The sequence below is a fragment of the Phaenicophaeus curvirostris genome, chromosome 2 (genome assembly GCF_032191515.1).
Source record: "Phaenicophaeus curvirostris isolate KB17595 chromosome 2, BPBGC_Pcur_1.0, whole genome shotgun sequence".
Lineage (NCBI taxonomy): Eukaryota > Metazoa > Chordata > Aves > Cuculiformes > Cuculidae > Phaenicophaeus > Phaenicophaeus curvirostris.
Window position 1 is genome coordinate 20,571,276 of NC_091393.1, and position 23,114 is coordinate 20,594,389.

Below are 23,114 nucleotides of genomic sequence, written 5' to 3' on the forward strand. Positions count from 1 at the left end.
CTGCTGCTGTGATGGCTAATAAAACAGAAACCTCTTCTGACAAGTACACAGTCCTTCTACAGAGATAATAAAGTGCAAGTCTGACAAGTAGTTCAAGACTACAAAAGGAATCTTCGCAAATTAAAGGTCTGGCTTCACATCCACTTTTATACATATGATTCTAAAAAGATACTACAGTATGGAAAGAAAATGTGCATTGCTAGGAATAGAATAAGTCATAAGAAACCAGATCCTGATCAAAATTAGTTTCAGTACAGGAAACATATTTATTGCTTTCATTCTTGTCACTGCAAGAACCTTATCACTGACCTGCTCATGCCCTAGTTTTCTAAATACAGACTTCAGTGTCTAACATGTAACAACTGTGAAAACTGATCCTATTTATTTTTAAGGTAGATAGTGCAGTTAGAAACATCACTAAAATTATGCCAGCGCTGTAATTAATGACCTGGAAGAAAGATTATGCAGCTAGAGCTCTTCTATGTCCCTAAGACACGACACAGTCTGAAAGATCGTTCAAAATTTTCCCTTATAACCTAAGTCAGATGTTGAAACTGAAAATCAAAAGTAAGGGCAGATACATTTTTAACAGGTTAAATAAAGGCTGAAGAAATTAAAATATTTTAAAGTGAATAATCATAGGAAAATGCCAGCATAACTTTGGCTTCACAACAAAGACTGGAGAATTCCACTTTTAAAAGAACCTAATTGAGAAATCTACTAGTAACTGAAAAAGGGATTCTGTTTGGAGTAAGAGAACACACTTTTGCCATAGCACTTATTACCATGATTCCTAGAATACTTTTGTGCCCACTCCAAGTATATCATAGCCTAAAATTATTTTGTTTTCTATTTCATCATGATCAGTTGTCACCTACTTGAATAACACCCATGAAGCAAAAATATGGTGAAAAATCATGTTTTTTCACCAGCTCCATTTCACTTAAGAAATACTGCTTTAAGATTTCGAACCAATATATTACACAAAAATTAGGCGGTGTCTTATTTGAAGGTTTTTAAAAAACAATTTCTGTAAACAAAAATACTGTCTTATGAAAAAAAAAAGTTAAAATATAAAATGACTAGTGAAAGAGGTGCTTGTCGATATTCAGTAAACTGAGATAACTGCAAGTTACACTGATATACTGATTAGGAATTTTAGGCCTGAGAAAGTTTCAGGGGGAAGCATGAAACATAACTGAGTTTAATATGCATTTACTTTAGCTACAGGGCATAATTAAAACTACATCACTCTCTCAAATCTACATAATTATATCCCAAAGACACTTTCTGTTTTATACCTTTAAGATTACTGACAAACCAGTAAGGACCTTGGGTTTAAAAGGTCAGGCAATACTGTTTCAAAATAAAATACAAGTGTAAAAAAAGTAAGGTTCTGTGTTGGTTTTATTTCTTCTAGTGCTCAGAACTCCAGATATGGGAAGCAAAACAAAATTCTAACGCACGCAGAAAGAAAACACTTCCAAGTGAAGTTGCAGATTATTCCCCCACCACAAGGAATTGATGCAACACGTACAACTCGGAGACAGGCAGGGAAGTGAACATGGCTAATTTTGGAAATGCCAGCAACTCCACTAATTGATACTAAAAGGCATCACTGCAGGGCGAAGATTCCCTTTACCAGTGTATATTCTACCTGTAAATTTAAATATCACCCAAGATAACAAGTTGAATTCAATAGCACAACATCATGCACCACTTACCATGTATTACTATTCTTACTCCACATCTTTTTTTTATATACATATATACACGTGTGTGTATATATATTCATTTATTTATGCTTATGTGTATATATTCATATATTTATGTTTATATAAAGTTGTAAGTGAACAGTACCTTTCCAGTGATTATTCCATATATTGCATGTCGGCATAAATAGTGAAAACCTGATTCCTTTCAACGTATTTTGCTGAAGTAAGCGGTAGCACATTTCTACCATGTATCATGAAGACCATCTACTCTCATATTCCTATCTGATTTCTCATCATCTGATTTCTTCTATGTCAACTGGAGCAACGACGTGCTTCATCTACTTGTCTAATTTGGAAAAAAATTAAAATGGACTATAGGAGAAACAGCCACAGAACACGTACCTATATTCTTTGTTTAATAAAGAGGTCAATACAGCAATAAGAACAAGTTTGCACATGCTTGTGTGAGCATTGTGAATAATATAGATATTACTGGTAAATCCCTTTGCAGCAAAGTCAGGATTTTCTTTTTGTCAGGAAAGTAGAAATATCAACTGCTTTGCAAAACCTTTACAACTAATCATATCATGCAGTAATGTCCATAAAATTCTATGATTCTATGATCTGTTGGAACGGGTCCAGAGGAGGCTACAAAGATGATCAGAGGGCTGAAGCACCTTCCATACAAGGACAGGCTGAGAGAGTTGGGCTTGTTCAGCCTGGAGAAGAGAAGGCTCAGAGGAGCGACCTTCCAGTACCTGTAGGGGCTACAAGAAAGCTGGGGAGGGACTGCTTATAAAGACATGGAGTGATAGGACGAGGGGGAATGGCTTTAAATTGGAGAGGGGCAGATTTAGGCTAGACATAAGGAGAAATTTCTTCACAATGAGGGCGGTGAGGCCCTGGCACAGGTTGCTCAGGGAAGCTGTGGCTGCCCCATCCCTGGAGGTGTTCAAGGCCAGGTTGGATGGGGTTTGAGCAGCCTGATCCAGTGGGAGGTGTCCCTGCCCATGGCAGGAGGCTGGAACTGGATGATCTTTAGGGTCCCTTCCAACCCAAAGTATTCTATGATTCTGAGATATTAATTTAAAAAAAAAAAATCATTATTGAAGCAAACAAAGTTAAACTATTTTAATTTGATCTCACGATGCTTAACAAATCCGGAAGTAAACAGCTCTCTCTAGCTCTAATTAGATAGGCTAATTTTCTGCTGATTTTCTGATTCTGCTAATTTTCTTCCAGAACGACTGTGTCCACAATAATAAACAGAATTAATGCTGACAACGCTGACAGTGACTCCCCTCTAGCCACAGGCCAGGGTTACACATTTATAGGCATCGCTAATTTTCTTGAGATTTGAGAGTCAGTGAGGAATCTTAGCCCAGCTCCTTTCTGTGACTTCGTAGAATTTAACAGGACTCTGCATGAAGTTATTCACATTTGATCGTACTTCTTGGAATGCAATCAAATGTGACCCCTGTGAGTATGCTTTCTCAGGCCTCTCACTTCCAGAATGCATTACAGGTCTCTTTCCTGCTGCTTTGGTCAATAGGTACACAAAATAAACTGGAGAAATCAAACTATGCAGACCAGTATGTCAGTAATACGCCAACAGTACTCAGATGAGTGTTTTGAAATTCTGAAGTACACCACAAGAGAAGGGAACAGAATGCTGGCAAGCATAAACAAATGCACACAGGACATGAAGGATGAATTCCCACCTATAAAAAATAACCTTAAATAAAAACGCTAATATGTGGTAGCAAAAATCTTGCATAGATTTAACATATTTATTGTGCTACGCTTAATGCCAAAAATAACCCAATTTCAATGGCAACTGAAGCTTATTTCTATTCTGCTGAAGAAGGATACTATGATGCCTTGGACTAAAGGTCTTGGCTAGATCACAGAGGTTTTGCAACAAATTCCTAGGTCTCCGGCTCTGCTCTAACTGTTCATATAGAATCACAGAATCACCAGGTTGGAAAAGACCTCTTGGATCATATGGAACCAATTGGAGAAGAAGAATAACTGTCTACAACGTAGGTCCTCATGATTTTGATTTGAGTGCAACTCCTCACTGCTCATTAGCAAATTACCAGAGTCAAAAGAAAGAAAACAAATACTTTTCCCAGCTACAACTAACAAGAAAGGTGTACTAATTCAGCTTGACACAGATGCAACAACAGCAGTCTATGCACTTACAGCTTCATGTCATGCTTTTAATTCTCATGCCTAGTTGTATAAGTTTTGACTATAAAACAAATTCACTAAAAATATCTCTTCCGCATATTGTTTATTAAAATATAAAACGAACTGCAGATCGTCCTCTTGAGCTGAGATCACATAACCTAATCAATCTCAGCAGCCATCTCTCTTCACATGAATATCACCCTCAACGAGTTATGTCCCATTTGAACAATGCTCCTGGTAACCTCCAAGCTTCAATTTATACACAAAATAAAAAAAAAAAAAAGACAATTAAAGAAGCTATACGAAAGGAGCAGATCTCCTGGTGATTGATTCACAGCCATAATGCAGATTCCTGGAAACCTACCATGGAATTCAGACTACAGACATTTTTAACCTGGTGTTCAGTGTGTATATCAGCATGGCAAAGGCTTTGAACAACTAACACCTTGGCCGAATCACTTCAGTTTTGCACAAACACTGTGATTTCATAGACTTGGCTGCTCAGAGGAATGCCACAAAGGAATGCAGACAAAGCAAAAAACAAACCCTAAAACAAAAACAAACCAGACCCCAAATCAAACCCACACTAAAGAATTTGGGAGTAGTGAAATCTGAAAGCCCTCTTCTTTAGCATTTAGGATTGAAAATTAAATTAAATATTAATTTTTACTTCAAGCCTACACATCCAGGATGCACTTAGAGCACCTGCTGTCTTGAAACGTCCGTAACAATTACACATAACAGTTTCTTTTTCCTTCAAATTTGCATTTAAGGAAAGGTTTAATGTAAACTCAATAGTAAGTTTGGGAATCAAAATGAGTCATGTAAATGAAAATGCATTTTCATGCGTCTTATGACAATCAAATCACTTTTAGCCTGCTATTAAAGCAACTTCAAGAGCTAATTTTGTTTGTAGAACACAAAAAAACATTTAGAAACATATTATAAAAGAATTGTGACTTTCTTTATGCTCGGTTCTACTAGGTAAGCGTAGCCATTCAACAGATAATAATGTTATGGATTGAACACCATTTTGTCAATTCAGAATACAAATGATTCACTCAAAATCTTGAAAATTCACTTGTTCTACCTCGCTACAACTGAAGTATGAAATGATAATTTCCAGGTAATGAAAGAGAAATAGAGGCAGTGGTTCTACTGAAGCTAATTTTTACAGGCACTTGTGGAAGGAAAAAAAATCCATTACATTTTACAATGAGTTTATAATCAAGAACTTGACCATCTAAGCCCCTTGATAACCAGTGAAAGCAAGGGCAGTTAGCTAACTATATTGATGCTTTGTTACCATGATGCATTCTTCCTCTTCCACGGATTTCAGAGGCATAAGATTCTAGAGGTAATTGTTCTATAGCACTCTTTATACAGCTCAGGAGAATTCAAGCCTAGCCATCTATTTGTGTTACAGTACTACTGATGTACACTTAAAAAAAAGATCAGATTTTAATCTGTATAGAGAAATTTCAATTATATTTACATATTTTATCTCTTAGATGTCAAATAATGTGGCTTGCTATTCAATGCGTCATTCTGGGCTGCAGATTTGTAAAGTTTAAGTATTCAAAGAATAAAAGTAGCAAATGGCATTCAATTATGGAATTACAATTAAAAATGTGACAGAATAAATGTTCTTTTCTGATTTATGCATCCAATTATGTTACCAAAATAGTAGGTGTCATGACCCAATATAAAGGTGGCAAGTAATAAAAGAATCTAGCTGCAAAACAAGCCCCAAATCTCAAACAAGCAAGAAATTAAAATACAAAAACCAAATGCAGCCAATTGACTGATAAAGAAAATATTCATGGGGATTTAAGGAGGTGGTTAAAGAACCAACATATTGTCCATAAATTGCACTGAGGATAGTTGTGCATGCTTAAAAGCACTATCCCGCAGATCATCAAGGATCTGGTTTTATTTCCATTTAAATACACTGAGTTTTTTAATAATAGAATTGTAGAGATCTACAAAGCATTATAGCATAAGCACGTCTAATTTACATCTATAGGTTATCTTTGTTTATTCCTTATGATCTTGTCTCCCTCTAGTGGTCAGGCCTCACCAAAATGTGCTTCTACCTGGACGCAGAATCACAGGGTAATTCAGGCTGGAAAGGACCTCAGGAGGTCTCCAGCTTCCCCTCATGGAATTTCTGCTTGGTCCTAGTAGAAACACTCACCAGTAGCTGTTTGCAGTGAAGGTAAAGCCTCTGAATCCAGATTCAAGAACCTCCTAAGATCATCTTGGAAAAGAAATAGAAGAGCCAGGAAAACTAAATCACTTGAACTATTTCACTGGGATGTACCTTCATCCCAAAGTTTCATCACATCTTAACAGAGCAGGGCACATGTCTTTGCATATTGAGGCACTATATGGCTGGCATTTGTCTGTCCTCAGTTTCACGCACAAACATCATGTGTAGAAGAAGCATCTAGAATGTATTACTTAATGTAATACTAGAATGTATTTTGAGCTTCAACTGAAGCTTCAACTCAAAAGCTTCATTGTGAAGAGTTTACTTCCTTACCAATCACAGACCCTGAATGAGTTTAAGTCTGATTAAGTTTTCCTCTTTCTTCTTCCATGAAAGGTTTTGAGGACCTTCTCTAGCAGGAAGGCATGAAGAACCATACCTCAGACAGGAACCTCTGAAACTTGAAAAAAAACCCTGCTGATCGTCACTTGTGATCAACTGCTACAGAAAACAACAAGCCGTATGAAACTGGAATAAGATGATCGGGAAAATTAAGTCAGGAAGACTAAGAGGCGTCACTAACCTGAATGCCACCACATGCTCCAGGAAAGAGAACTTGAACACAGGGGCTACGGAGCCATGTCTTGCTCTTAGTAAAAAGTCACGAGGACAAGAAAGCTTTTCTGTCATCAAAATAGATCTGTGAATATCAGAATGCTTACTTTTTGGAGATTTATTTATAAAAAACAAACAAACTTGCATGATTTTCAAATGCAACTACTAGCAACTGTCTCTTCTATAAAAGCGTTAAATAATCAGTGTACTAGAACAGAGTATTGTGCCACTGCGCACCAAATACTGCTAACAACAGTAATATATACCACAAGTATATATATATGTAGCAAAGGAAAGCAGAAAGTGATGTGTTGCCTTAAAGTCATCCACCTATACCAAGACCTTGATTCCAGGCTATTATCTAGAGAAGTAACCAAATAATGCCTTAAGGAAACTAATCCAGCTTTCATTCCATCCTTTGTTCTAAATGCCACATAATTTTTCTAGCCTCCAGTTTCACATTCAGAGATTGATCATACAAATAGATCTGAAAACAATAACAGCCAAGTATCGATCTCTACTATAAGACGATTTTACTTTCAACTACTAGAGCATTTTTACAACTGTACTGTAATTATTTAATTCATCTTGATTCATCTTATCCCTTTCTTGTTTCAAGTATTTTGAAACCATACTGGAGTTACCTCCATCTTTTTGGGGCGTGGAGGAGGGCAGACATATTTTAAGCAACAGAACAGGATGTGAAAGAATCTATGGGAATTAAAACCTGTTTAGAGGAAGACAAGAGGGCAAGAGGAGTTCTTTTTGGCTCAAGACTTCCTTGCGCCTATGCTCAGCCTAGAGGCAGGCACCCCAGTGCGACGCTGATGTGTTCTAAGTAAATTCCTTCCTGCTGAAAATTGAAGTTTTGTGCCAAAAATTCTTGGGATTGAGGATAGGCATAAACGTTCCAGCTACTGAAGACGAATGCAAACACACAATCTTGAAACCATAACCATTTGCACAAATTGAACACTCCCTCTTTGCTAAACACCAGTCGGTAATGAATAATTAGCCTCAGTCTTTAGCAAGTATCATACACGTATCTTTAGAACACTCCAGGAAGACAGAACAGTATAACTAGCTCCACTCTACAGGAAAGGAACATAGTGTGAGTGTCCGAAAATAAAAATGCCAAAAGAAGAATGTACCAATAAGAATCATATTAATCTTGATTTTTTTAGGACATTAAGCATTATATGACATTTTACTGTGAAAACACACAGGCCACAGACTTCAGTTAGAGGTATGAAAATCAGCTTTTTTTTAACCCTAGCCTGAAGATGCTTATCTAGAACTTGACGAAGGAGAATTCCAGAGAAATAGCAGTCCGGTTGCAAAAACTGCAGTAACTACAACTCTTTGCTTCATTCACAATACGCTTTCTAACATTCAAGGCTAAACACAGCATCACAGAACTTTGTTTAATTCTAGGGCCTATCAAGAGAGACGCTAGAGCAGAAAGTCATAACCCTTGACTGAAAACAGGATCCAAGGTGCATGCATGACTTCATACCATGTACAAGCAAATAGAATCAGATCTGTTCACAAGATATTTTTTAAAACAGAAATAATAAAGTTATGTATTTACATCGTTATTATTGCTGATTGCTTGTCTTTATTCTTTCAACTTCCATTAAGGAAGGAAATTGCAACTGAAAAGTCTGTGTTTTCCTGAATTCAGCTTGTTATTATTAACTGGAATTCAACTGCAAAATCTAAGTTACCACCTCTCTTCAAACCCTTTCTTGAAACCTTGGTAAGGGAATGCATTTTGGATTTCTTTTTTAACAAAAGACATATCTCCCCTTAAATCATGTCCCAATTAAGGAACTAGATTTACAGAAGTTTAGGTACTCATTCAAATCCCTTTCCCCTTCTCAAAAAATCCACAATCCAGTTGATCTATCTTCTAGGACTTGAAAAAGACATTCATAGCATAATTCATTGCAGCCAGCATTACTGTTTGCCCCATCCATATTTTGTATAAATAGCCATGTCCCAGAGAATTTAAGCCAGAAAAAAAGTCTACCAAACATCCCAAAACACTTCATAGCACTCCGGAAAGCGGAGACTTCATTATATTAGATGCAAAGTATCACACTCCAAACAAAACTGACCGAGTCTGAAACCTCTGCTCTAGCACATACCACAAGCCAGGCACAGATGGATGAGAGAGAGGAAGCCTGCTTGATTCTACCTAGGCTGTTCAAGGTAAGGAGCAAGTCACAAACATCCAAAATATGAGCATTTTCATCCTTTTAAAGAGACAGCAAACATATGTTACGCTTTACTCACAATATTCTCAAAATATTAGCAAGGGTTAACTCAATGATTAATATCTCAAGAACGCTGCCCATTGCACTGACAGCATTTTCTCACTATTTCCTTGAACATGTTCTTCTGTCTTCATTGACCTCCAGTTTCTTCTTTTATTCTTCAGCTGCAAATTTGCTAAGGCAAGCTCACCCCACACACAACTGTCCAATTAATGTTTTTTTTTAATTAGCCAACAAAAAAGGGTAATCTTGCCTTTCAGTACTGCTTGTAGTCATTTACCTTCTTGGTGAATTAATTTAGTGATACAGTACCTTTATTTCATAAAAGACATTGTTTTCCTAGTGATTTATTGGCAAAGTAAGATTTTTCCAGTCCTCATATATAAAAAGCCTCTTTGTGGCTTGCCTTTTTTGCCTTTTTTCCCCAGCCTTCAGGAGAGTGACCCACAAAATTAATGAAATCATAAGCAAAGAGAGAAAAGAACCCACCTTTAAAAGGCATTACTGTGCTTTTTGCCCAATTATCTTTAAGAAGCAACTATCCAAACACATAGCACAACACACACATTAACTACATCCTCACGTTCACATACATAAATATTTTTCATTGTTGAATTACCTTTTCCGCATCCACTTTTCCTCTGATAAATTCTTTCTTCCAAAACTCCAGTGCCTGTTCCAGAGTCAAGCCAATGCCTTTTAAGAACAGTCCGTACTGCATACGGCCTCCGTGACGGAGATGATGGTTATCACGCAAGGCTTTGTGCAACTGCCGCATGCAAATAGGGAATGATTTCACAGAAAGCTGTCAAGAGAAAAATCTGTATTTAAGGCACACTGATCATTTAATTTGTAGGTTATACACTTATTGTGATTATTAATTAGCCCTGTTTGAAAATGCCAATGGCTGGAAGAAAATATGTGCGCATGCAGAGCGTCTTTGGACTGATAACAACACAAGTGTGTCCATAAGCTATCAAATCCAATAACCATCTCAAGAACAAAATTAAAGGACAAAATAATACGGGTGGCAGTAGCAGACTATCTTCAGTAATACAGGTTTAACTGCTGTCAGGAAAAATATATCCATGGTTCAATTACAATGTTTCTCGCTTCTTTCTTATTTTAGCTTCTGGAACAGCAAGGTGACCTTTGTTAGAGTTTTGGAGAGTTGAGGGAAGGGACGGGGGTTTTTAAACTACAATCAGGAGTAAAATCCATTGCAACTGATCTGCAGGTTTCTTCCCTGAAGACTACTATTTCTTAAAAAGCAAGACGTCAGAGATAAAAATATGTAACACTCACATTTAGTTGGGCTTTGTAGTTTTATTTTTAACATCTCAGTCATACCATGGAATTAACTACCAGAAAACACTGTCATGGTTAAAATGGACACTGAAACCACAAACAATTTCTAAAGTTTAGATAAAGAAGTTGTAACATGTTTTTAATTGTCTCAGCACCAATGATGTGGTTTTACAATCCATTCTGTTTATTTCCTTGTTTTGAAAAATACTTCTGTAAGTGAAAAGTCAAATAAAGACCATTGAAAAGACTAATACTGCAACACAGTAATCATAAACTAAACATGGGTTGCAAAATTATTAAATAAGAAAATTTTGTTAAACTGTTTATCATCACACTAGGTATTTGTGAAAGCACACAAAATTAAGCCACAAATTAATCGATTCATTATAGCTCCAGTTTAAATCCTGATTAGATGCATTTTCAGTTAATTCTTCTCCATTTTAAACTTTATCACTATTTCATTCAAGTAGTTCTCAAGAGTTACAAAGCAAATATGAATCAAAAAAGGTAAAGGCTTTATATGTTGTCTGTAGATGAAGTACTGGCATTTAAAAAGTTATAATTCAATACAGAGGACTTACAGCATCGATCTGTTCTAGGGAAATCTTTCCAGTGTTCTTTTGCACACTGTAATCTGGGCCAACGTAAGAGTGGCTGAAAAACAAAGCAAACACGTACAGCAACATTTGAAACTTCTTTTTTTATGTAAGTCTAGAAATTTTTATAAAAGTGGTTTTTATAAGTTTAGAAATTTAGAAAGGAAATATTAACCAATTAAGGTCTGCAAATATTTTATACTAGGCAAAATCAAGAAGGACATATTTGACAGTTATGTAAGTAACTAAGATTGATAAAATCAACATGCGAGTCAACAAGGTAAGGAAATCCTCTTTCCATTTATTGGAAAGGAGTGGTGAGGGGTCATTCAGAATTCAGATCACAGGATCTCACTGCTGTTGAGGTTGAGAGAGGCCTCTGGAGATCATTTAGTCCAACCTCCCTGCTCGAAAAAGTGTTAACTATAGCAGGTTGCTTACCATCTCATCAAGCTGGGGTTTAAGCATCTCTGAGAACAGACTCCATAACCTCCCGAGTAACCTGTCCCAATGTTTGACCACTCTCTCAGGAAAAAAGTGTTTTCTTATGTTTAAGTGGAAGTACCTGTATCTCAGTAACTGAGCTAAGTTCAAGTGTCCCACTTTTAACGTGAAATATGTCGACTACGTAGACTACTTGAAAGGGAATACATGCACGGCTGCAGAACAGGTCAAGCAAAATGCTTACAGGTCAAGGGAGGTGATTCTGCCCCTTTACTCCACTCTCATGAGACCCCACCTGGAGCCCTGTGTCCAGTTCTTGAATCCTCAACATAAGAATGATATGGAATGGGTCCGCCACGAAGATGATCGGAGGGCTGGAGCACCTCCCATACGAGGACAGGCTGAGAGAGCTGGGGTTGTTCAGTCTGGAGAAGAGAAGGCTTTCAGGAGGCCTTATAGTAACCATTCTGTACCTGAAGGGATTACAGAAAAGCTGGGGAGGAACTTTTTCCAAGGGCATGGAGTGATAGGATGAGGGGGAATGGCTTTAAATTGGAAGGGTGAAGATTTAGATTAGACATTAGGAAGAAATTCTTCAGGATGACAGTGGTGAGGCACTGGCACAGGTTGTCCAGGGAAGTTGCGGATGCCTCCTGCCTGGAGGTGTTCAAGACCAGGTTGGATGGGACTTTGAACAGCCTGGTATGGTGGGAGGTGACCCTGCCCACGGCAAGGGTGTGGAACTGGATGGGCTCCAAGGTCCCTTCTAACCAAACCATTCTATGATTCTTGCAGTAGAACCCAACCAAACTCAAGAGATGGCAGTACAGCAAGCAATAAAGCAAACAGTGGCTTGGGATCCAGCATATTGGTCCGAAAGTCAGGTTACAAAGTCTAGGTAAGAAAAAACTTCTTAGTGCGAGAGGGATTTTGCAATTAACAAAGATAATTTCTTTCATATTTTGAAGGCATATAGAGGTTAACTCCAGAAAAAAGAAATTTAGCATAATGATGATACTAAGTGCTACAGATTATTTTGTGACATTTCAATACTGTAAAGTGTGAAAAGCATATATCTAAGAGTTGGTTTTATTACAGAACAAATAGTTTGTTTAATTATGCATGCATCCATTTGTTCCTTAGTCTTATTTCTGGCACACACTGGAGCACTGGGCAAGCTTACTGTACTTAATAGATTTTTTTTTTTCATTACATAACAATGAATAAATAATTAAAAGTATTTGAGCTGTGTATGTCTATTATGACTGATTCTACTAAAGAAGCATCTCAATTTCCTTGTAGAACCAGATCTGCATCACTTTACTTAGGCAAACTACAAACAAAACAAAAAGCACAGTCCCAAAAATATTAGGCAACTTCACTTTTTTTGTTTTTAAAAAATACCAATTAGGAAAATGACCACTCAGTCAATGGTTATCACAGGATGAGTGCTCCTTAAGCTGATCTACTGTAATTGCTTTAGATCATCTGCTTGTATCCTACATGACTTATTAAAATCATACCAATATTGAAAAAAATCGCTGAGCTAAAGAAAACCACTTCTTCCTAGCATCCATACAGAAGACACAAAAGCCTTCCTATATAATAAATCAACAAAAGAAGACTTCAGAAGTTACTGCTAAAAGGAGGACATAATCTCTGAGTCATGCTGACCATTATGTCTTGACTTGGTAGAAAACTTTACTGCAAGGATAGAAAACTCAGTGCTGAGGTTGAGGGCAGGGCTGCAGTGCACAAAGAGAAGAAATGGCAACGGTCCCAGTTAAAAGTGAGACACTATAGTCAAGTGAGCCATGGCTTTTTCTAGCTGAATTCTAAAAATCTCCACAAACCAAGACTCCCCATCTCTGGGCAATCTGCTGCACTATCATTTGAACATAGACATATTTCCTAAGATCTGATCTAAACCTCCGGAGCCGATATATGTGATCACTGTCACGTTACATCCCCTGGCACCAAGAATTCCAATGCTGTGATGTTTGCCCTTCAAACAGTTGTAGGCTGCTATTTGATCATCCCTCAGCATCCTCTTCACCAGACTAAACAAAGTCAGCTCAGCTTCTCCTTCTAATTCATGTACAGGCACAGTCCTACAGCAGTTTGATGGGATTACATATGACAGGCTTTGTCTACCTTTGAAATTCTTTCTGCTGAAGATTTTAAACAGTGGAGTGCTACAACCCTGTAATTTCATCACAAAACCCATATGAACTCCTCTGAATGCAGGAGTTGCAGAAGTGTTCTTCTAAGGCACTCAGACATAAAGTTTCCATTTCTATTAAATTGCTACAGTTTTAGCAATTTAAAATCCCTGTTGTCCACTGTGAGCATGTAAAATCCCTAAGCCCAATCCTGCACCAAATATTTTAACATTTTAACATTAAATGTTCTTTCTTTTTTTGCCTAGTACAATTAATATTAGAAAGTACCAAAGAAACAGAATAGGACAAAAAGAGCACTTAAGTCACAGATAAAATATTTAGTCCAGAACAGTCCAATTACGAAATGCATACTATGTCCATTTAAAAAAATAGGCACAGATTAAAACATCTATGCAGACAAAACCTACAGCAAAATGACCTTTTCTGAGGACTAGCTAATTTAAAAGTCACAAGTAGATATGAATAGCTGCCAAAAAATGTGTGGGGCATTAAGAACCAAACAATGCTCTGTAACCTTCAACTGTATGCTCTTTTCACACATCTCTATATAAGCTTTTGTTCCCTCGAGAAGCTTATATTGACACAGGCCAGAAATAAAATAGTGCTGTAAGAATTCACATAATGAAGGTAAAGAAAAGCCTACAGCTAATATTCCCCTTTCTTTCTCATTCTCCCCATGGGCAGGGACACCTCCCACTACATCAGGCTGCCCAAGGCACATCCAACCTGGCCTTGAGCACCTCCAGGGACGGGGCAGTCACAGCTTCCCTGGGCAACCTGGGCCAGGGCCTCATCACCTTCATGGTGAAGAAATTCTTCCTAATATCTAGTCTAAATCTGCCCTTCTCCAGTTTATACCCATTACAATTTATATATAATAACAATTATGAGCATTTTTTAAAAAAATCAGAATATAATATCAGATTTGGGGTAGAGATATCTCGAGCTGTGGCAGGTGTGACCACCCTGACTAGGACCTGACAAAGATAAGGGCCTGACAAGGACCCGACCCCAGCACCACTGCCGGGGGGAGGCAGAGAACTGTTGCCAGGTGCACAGTCCCTAGGAGACGTGGAACTGACCACCGATCAGAGTCAACTAGGTACAAATGGGGTTCCACTGGAGGCCCCTCTTTGAAAGGTTCTCCTTGGAGCAGCAGGTCTGTGACCAGAAACTCTCCCCTTGGGATTAGGACACTGCCCAAGGAAACTTACAGGACCGAGTGCCCTCACCCTCCTGTCATTGAATGAATATTTTTTTCTGGATGTATCTTTGGGTGAGCCCTCAGCCCTATGGATGAGTGATTCTATCTGCTGGAAACGCCTGAAAGAGACTTCCTATTGTGAGCAAGTGACTGCACATTTTGTGTCATCCTTCTAGAGGATTGTTCATGAAACTTAGGAATTCTTAAATCAGTTCTGTAGTCATATCCCATCCAGACATCCAAACTTGTAGCTTCCTTTGTTTGCCAGAGTGCAAAGTTATTTTGGTTGGAATGAATCTTCATTCTGTCTTACTAGTTGTCTGTTTTGCTAGTGCTTCTGCAACAAGCACCATAGGAAATAAAGAGCACACCAACAGGATCTGCATCCTAATTCCAAGTGCAGTGCTATCATGATGGAGCTTCACCACTTCCATATCTAATTCATCCAACATCATTTCAGTGATCTTAATACAAAGTTGTATGTCTTCAAAACCAAAGCTTTCATTACTCATATTCAATATTAAAGTAGATTTTTAACCTCAGAGTTACTAAAAATTCAACTGAGTAAGTGCTTGAGCAACCCAATCTAACCAGATCTGCATCGAGATGGAGCTAGATTAAATAATCTCCAGAGCTTCACTCCAAGCTACATTAATGATTTTAAGCCAAGGCATCTCCCTTTAATTGTATGGTCTTTGTCCTCCAGCATACCACCATAGTAAGAAAGCGCTCCCAAACAATTTTAAGTGGTAAAAAGCAATCAAATATATAAGAAAGAGACCAGATCTATGCTTAACCTGAAGAACACCAGAAAAGTATTTTTGCTTACTCTTCATCCCCAAACACATTCAAAGAAAGCAGAAAGTTTCTATTTGCTGTATAGTACTAACAGAGAGGCAGACTATTTTGGCTGTGGTGTAGAGTACTCTTAATGGCTCACATTTTCAGCTCCCTCCTTAGGTCCATTAAAAGAATAAAATAAGGTTCCATTTGTCAATGACAGTGACAGAGAAATCTCCCAAAACAATCACAGATCACACAATATTTGCAACAAGGAATGCCCATACTCTGAGCAGTGTAATTTCTAATCAGTTTTGTTCATAAAGAAGCTTAACTCCATGCTATAAAATTTTTTATAAAAGCTACAAATATTTTCTTGTTCCTTAGAAGCAACACCAGGTCTGTGAATTATGTTTTATGTCATTTACAAAGCTTTAGTGAACTGAAAGGATACTTCAGCGTTTTTTTTCCAAAGCCAATTGCACAGATGAGGGGTCTGAAAAAAGCTGTAGCTAAAATAAGAACATTCTACTAATACAACTATTTCAATCTGTGTGAAAGAACATACTCGTGGTTTCAGTTTATGCTACCTGAGATGATTTAGTAGAGGTTGTAGTCTCTCATCAGACTGTATAGAAGGCAGCGATCGTGCTGTCAGCTAGAAGAAAACAAAAGTTCTATTAACAAACTATTAGTTTCAAAAAAATTGTTAGTACAATGTAGGAACAATTTAACAAATCATTCTGTGTTGCAAGATCTTTACACAACGCTGGATACACTCTCCTATTAAAAATAATTAAACATAATATTCCAGAATCTGAAGTTAGCAGAAATATTTACAAGGTAACAAAGTCAAACAGTGAAAAATAATTTTTCTAAAATTAGAATCTTTTTTGACTTAAGGAACAAGCCACGATTGAAAGTGGTATATTTTTGCTAAAGATATTTGAACTAGAAGTCGTAGTCTACTTAGAAACAACCATCTAGCAGTGAGACTATGTAAAAATAGTCTATTAATCCATATTATATACAATTTACACTTGTATAGAAAACTTTACATAGTATTTAGCACTTTATGACTTTTATATAGACATGCCTCTGTATACACTTCTTTTTTAAATAGGCATAAACTGTATTCTGTAATTTGATTGCTCTAAACCAAATATGTACTTATTTTTGTAACTGTTTCATATGGCTAGTTAAAACATTAAACTCTTTCTCAAAAACAAGCCCCAAACCTAGTAGTTTATAAATCAGCAATTACATGTCACGCTATCACAGAATACTAATTAATTGGTGTAATAACTAAAATATTTGGAAAAATAAAAAATTAAATCTACTTAACATCAGTATATAGGGGTATACCTTTATCTATTAAAGTTAGAAGCATAGCAGTTCTGATACTTCTCACATCTAGTATAAAACACTTACTATATGATGCACTTCATGACGCTACTGCTGCCAAGTTAGGCTGTATTTTTAAAAACTACTTTATACAAATTCCAAATGTCAACATCTTTCACAGTGTATAAATCACTATCAAGTTCTTACATATTTTACAAGTAATTTAAAATAGTGTGTATACAGTATTATCATAGAATCACAGAATCACCAGGTTGGAAAAGACCCGTCAGATCATCGAGGCCAACCATTCCTATCAAATACTAAACCATGTCCCTCAGCACCTTGTCCACCTGTCCCTTAAACACCTCCAGGGAAGGTGACTCAACCACCTCCCTGGGCATCCTGTTCTCTTTTAAAATCTTACTAGAAAAAGTCTTAATAAAACCCCTTTCAGCTCTTACAGTGTAGCTTCACCTTGCTGGCTCTAACACAGAAGTAAAGGCAAGCCCTGAAGTAGGGCTGACTAGCAGAATGCAAATCCTATTTATAACATACAAATAAATATACTCCTGAGAAAGCTGCACCCTGTGTCTTACAGGAGGTCTGAGGTGGGTGTTGGTCTCCTCCCCCAAGTGACTAGCAAGAGGATGAGAAGAAATGGTCTCAGGTTGCGCCATGGAAGGCTCAGACTGGATATTAGGAAATATTTCTTTACTGAAAGAGTGGTGAAGCATTGGAAGAGGCTGCCCAGGGAAGTGGCAGAGTCACCACTCCTGAAGGTGTTCAAAAATGTGCAGGCGTGGCACTTTGGGACATGGTGGTGTTGGGCTGATGGATGGACTTGATAATCTTAGAGGTCTTTTCCAACTTTAATGACTCCATGATTCTGTTTGTAAGAAGCTCCATGCCACATCCCACTGGTTCATAGTTAGACCATGTGAATATGGAAGAGTTCCGTATTTTCCTGAAAGATCAGCCAATCACCACATCCATTTCATAACCTTTGCTGCTAGACAGAAGTCAGACTGGGGCCAAATTTTAAACGCATACCTCAATCTGGTGATACCACCAGCTCAAAGGAGGTTCAAACCAGCTTGTCAGTCAAGTGAAATTTGAAACTACTGAACACAAGGACGGCAGGGAAGGAGGAATGGGCCACTTTGGTTGTTAAGCCAGTCCTGCCTGCAAGCAATCACTGCTTCAAAATGCAGCTCTTCTCAGTCTTGGGTAACCCAAGTGTCCTCATCCGATCTGACTGCTGCAGTAAAGGTAACTCAGGCAGTCTCAGCAATCCATTCATCCTTCTTTAAAAAACAGACCAGTATCTTGGCAATTAAAGCACATTTCATTTATTTTATGGACCCAGACTGAGATGCGTATAGTATACTAAAAATTCATTAAGCTCTGTATCATTCAGAAGTTTCTTTTGATAAAAAACCCTCATTTTCTTACCACTGAGTGCACAATCCCAGTACACATATTGTTCTATATTCCTGTCCTCTATAAAGTAACCCTCTAATTTTGTTTTAAACACAATCAGAAAACCAGAAATTATTTCTGAAGAGAACTTCAAGCCTTCTAAATACCAGCCAAGTTATGCCACTTGGCTAAAATCAGAACAGAGCCTGAACTACCTGAAATACCATCTGCTTCTTTTGCTATTAATAACTCAACTGATCCAGAAAACAATATTCGTGTGCACATTCACATACTTATGTATGTTTTTACATGAGACAAGCATATAGTATTTTTCTCTATACAGTACTTGAAATATTACATTTAATCAGAAGAAAAACATTTTTTTTTCCTTATTATGAAGAAAGCATTTATGACAGATGTTTATGAAAGTAAAACTGGATAGTGGTGTAAAAAGCAAAAATGATAAAATTCAAAACCTGCAAAAGTACTGATATTATTGACAGTTACATATTCAATTGACTACACTGTTATGTAAACATCAATGAACAGAAATATTGGTTTAAAATAATTTGGGAGACTTGTAGGAATTGAAGTAGAACTAAAAACTAGTGATCTTGGCATTTAATTAAGAATTTCATTGATGTTAAAGAGGAAAAACATGGAAGAAGTAGCCTATGCTGGCTATTTCAGGAACCACTGTTAAAGGGGGAAAAAAAAACATAATCCCTTGAAGTCATAGGAAAATCCACATGAACAATGTGTTTTTCTAATTTTCATTTCTTACTACTTTGTAAGAATGGATCCCCATTTTCCTCCATTACGTTATCTAGAAGGATAAGATCTATTCTCTACAGAATATGCTCTTGTGAAAATAAGATCATACACATTTCAGTTCTTACAACAAACACTCTGTTAGCTTAGTTCAAATTTTTATTTTCAGCAAGATGTGGGATATGCATGACACAGTTCTTTTCTATCTAAAACTAAGGACAGTTTTTCTTAAATACACTTGAGAAGATCTCAATATCGTGGAGGACAGCCCATCAAAATATTTGAACAATTTTAACTGAAAGAGCACATTTTCCTTTAACTTACCTGGATTATAAAAATAAAAGGTAAAATTTTGATGTATAAAGTCTTGCCTCATAGCTGTGTTTTTCTAAATGAGCCACATCTTTTACAAAGGTGGTGCTAAATTAATGCCAGCATTTTTAAACAGCTAAGTATCTTTTGTACTTTTTCAACAGTACTTTTCTGAAAGGAAAAGATAAACCCAATTAAAGAATCCAAACTGAAATTCTGCATTGTTTTTGCAACTGTTCTGAAATGAAACTTAAACAAATACCTGCAAAAAGCACAGCCTCGCCTTCATCTCTATGGTACTCAACACAAAGATCATCGCACCAGAAAAAGTAGAAAAATCTGCTATTCAATTTCTCAGATGCATTAAAGACAACAAAATGTTGTCAAGTAAGGTGCACAGCTGTAAACTCTAATTATGCTGAAGCAGTTTCATTTACAGAGAACATGAAATACTGTAGACTTAAGATATTTCCAATTCCAAGGTCTGGATGATCGGAAGAGCGGGCAGAGTGAGACACAGACAAAACATAAGGACACCTCAGAGCTAAGCTGAGATGGTAAAAGCTGGAGTGATTGATGTAGATCATTAAGGCAGACCAAGCATCATGTTATCAGTATCATACAGCATTTAAAATTGAGAAAGGAAGAATAATACTTAACATTGTGAGGAAAAGATATGAATAAACTGACAGCTTCAGTCCAACTTCATACTAGCTTCAGTACCAGAGTCACCAGTTGTCTTTGCTGCATTTTAGATTGCCAACTGTTAATAAAAAGGCACACGCATTGGAAGGAAAAATCAAGCCAGAACCTTTATACACTTGAAGTAACCACCACTTCCAATAACAAGCCTTCTAAAGTTTTTACAAAATTCAGACGACATCTCCAGCTGCATTTCTGGCCAATAAACAGGACACTTCATATGGTATGAAGAAGGTGACAATTTGGGAATGCAGAAAGCACAACATGATTGGAAAACTACATAAATATTAGATGTATTTAAGATCTGGCAGTGGTACTTCAAGTAGTAATGAAGGTAAAAGGATGAAACTTAAAGGCTGATGTCTAAGAATTGGCTTGTTTTTCTTCCCTCCATCCAAACATGAGACCAGTACATGAAACTGCAAGTTACCAAAGATCTATTATAAACCTTGAGAAAAGTTAACTTCAATCTTTGTGTCAAGTGAAGTACCAGCTCTACATAGTATCAGGAAAGTAATGACATTCTTACACACAGCAATTATGAACAAGATTATCATAGCTCAATTAACCTGTCTCAGTTTTTTAGGAGCACATGAATTTCTTGATTTTGAAGTTATCATACAAGAGCTATTTGCTCTCAAAGTGGTTTTCTGCACAAAAAAGATAAGAGCATTTTTATTTTCACAAAGGGTTTACTTTCTAAATGAGATGTGCTAATTAGCTGTATTGCACTAGAAAAGTTTAATATGTTATCATTTCATGAATACATTTAAAAAAAATCACATTAAGTCGGATGTCACTGAGAAAAATGACATGGAACACTGAGGAGGAAAGTGCAGAAAGAAGGGGTTTGTGTCTAAGGCTACTTTAAGCTCAGGCAGGCTACGGAATTAATCCAAGCTCTTTCTACAATTTATCATGAAAAATAAAATAGTTCCTTTAAGGAAGGCGCATTAGAGAATGGATAAAGTAAATAATTACTAATAATATTTTCTTATCAACTGCTACGTACTCCTAGAACAAGGAATGTCCGAAGGCATCCTGTCCACATATACGTCCATGCAGCTTGTTATTCGTCTCTACACAATTTGTCCAGCAAAGCTTTTTCTTTTAATATTCTAGAACCACCTCTTCTGTCACTCATGCTATTTATTTCATATTTTAACAAACACTGCATAAGCAAGCTTAGCATGCTTTTGCCTCCTTATTTCTTTTAAAACTCAGACAGGTAGGATTACATTACATGGGACTCATTTAAAAGGGAGGGTGACTACACTGTGAGTATATCTAAGGACAGGGTATCGCAAAGAATGCTCAGTCCCTGAAAAGTTAATTTGCTTTTTCACACAAGAAATTATTCCGTTGTAACTCCAAGCTTTATAACAAAATTTTAATTAAAATAGCCTTGCAGAGGCTTTGAACGGTGACTGCTCTATCAAGTGCTAAACATCTCTCTGAAATACATGGTCCTTTTAAAGGTGAGCCCAGGATTCCCAGCAGGCACTCTGCAGTTTTCAGAAATACAGGCACTTCTCTAGAGGGCTACTTAAATTATTTAGCCTCCATCTCCACTGGCAGTCCCAGAACAAACATCACCTCTGTATGTGCTGCACTTCTCAGTGTAACAAGGTCTGGGATAAGACCAGGCATAGGCTTGGGAGCTTTCTGCGGCACAGACGGAAAGATTTTCCTGCTCTGTTTATTTCTGTTACAATAGTTACATCAATAACAAAGGGTGTAAAAGAAAGGTTCTAATCCAAATGCAAAGAATAAATAAGGTTAGAGCAGTGATTGATCAAGGCAGCCATAAATCTAGGGAAAAGGCTTTAACAAAACCACCCCAAAAAAATGAACAGAAAAAAACAGTTCCCTTTGCCATCTGCAGAAGGCTACCACCACCTGTGGACATATAACATCACACTCAGCAATAAAAGTGAGGGGCAGTTTTTCAAAAGTAGTCATTCCTCAGGGCCCCTCTGGTTATCGCTCCCCCATTACACTTAATAAACTGTCTTTACCACAATCGATGAGTTCTCTTATTTTTGCCTTCCCTGACTCTCTCCCCAGCCCTTCAGGACACTTTGGGATGTGGTTTAGTAGTCATGGTGGTGTTTGGCTCACAGGTGGAGTTGATGTTCTTGGAGGTCATTTCAAACCTTCACAGAATCACACAGAATCACAGAATCACAGAATAACCAGGTTGGAAGAGACCCACCGGATCACCGAGTCCAACCGTTCCTACCAAACACTAAACCATATCCCTCAGCACCTCGTCCACCCGTGCCTTAAACGCCTCCAGGGAAGGTGACTCAACCACCTCCCTGGGCAGCCTGTTCCAGTGCCCAATGACCCTTTCTGTAAAGAATTTTTTCCTAACGTCTAGCCTAAACCTCCCCTGGCGGAGCTTGAAGCCATTCCCTCTTGTCCTGTCCCCTGTCACTTGGGAGAAGAGGCCAGCACCCTCCTCTCTACAACGTCCTTTCAGGTAGTTGTAGAGAGCAATGAGGTCACCCCTCAGCCTCCTCTTCTCCAGGCTAAACAACCCCAGCTCTCTCAGCCGCTCCTCATAAGGCCTGTTCTCCAGCCCTTTCACCAGCTTTGTCGCTCTTCTCTGGACTCGCTCCAGAGCCTCAACATCCTTCTTGTGGTGAGGGGCCCAGAACTGAACAAAGGATTCGAGGAGCGGTCTCACCAGTGCCGAGTACAGAGGGAGGATAACCTCCCTGGACCTGCTGGTCACGCCGTTTCTGATACAAGCCAAGATGCCATTGGCCTTCTTGGCCACCTGGGCACACTGCTGGCTCATGTTCAGTCGGTTGTCAACCAACACCCCCAGGTCCCTCTCCTCCAGGCAGCTTTCTAGACAGACTTCTCCTAGTCTGTAGCACTGCATAGGGTTGTTGTGCCCCAAGTGCAGGACCCGGCATTTGGCCTTGTTAAACCTCATGCCATTGGACTCTGCCCAGCGGTCCAGCCTGTTCAGATCCCTTTGCAGAGCCTCCCGACCCTCCAGCAGATCGACACTTCCACCCAGCTT

General features: G+C 37.9%; 1 protein-coding gene across 1 annotated transcript in view; it reads right to left on the reverse strand.

The window, feature by feature from the left end:
- PRIM2 (DNA primase subunit 2) overlaps window positions 1-23,114 on the reverse strand; it is a 104,084-nt gene that overhangs the window by 25,134 nt on the left and 55,836 nt on the right. Inside the window, exons 7-9 of the mRNA XM_069851479.1 lie at window positions 16,120-16,187; window positions 10,904-10,976; window positions 9,634-9,819 (exon numbers count right to left, since the gene is read on the reverse strand). Coding sequence (XP_069707580.1) covers window positions 9,634-9,819; window positions 10,904-10,976; window positions 16,120-16,187 — 327 coding nt within the window. The remainder of the gene's footprint in view (window positions 1-9,633; window positions 9,820-10,903; window positions 10,977-16,119; window positions 16,188-23,114) is intronic.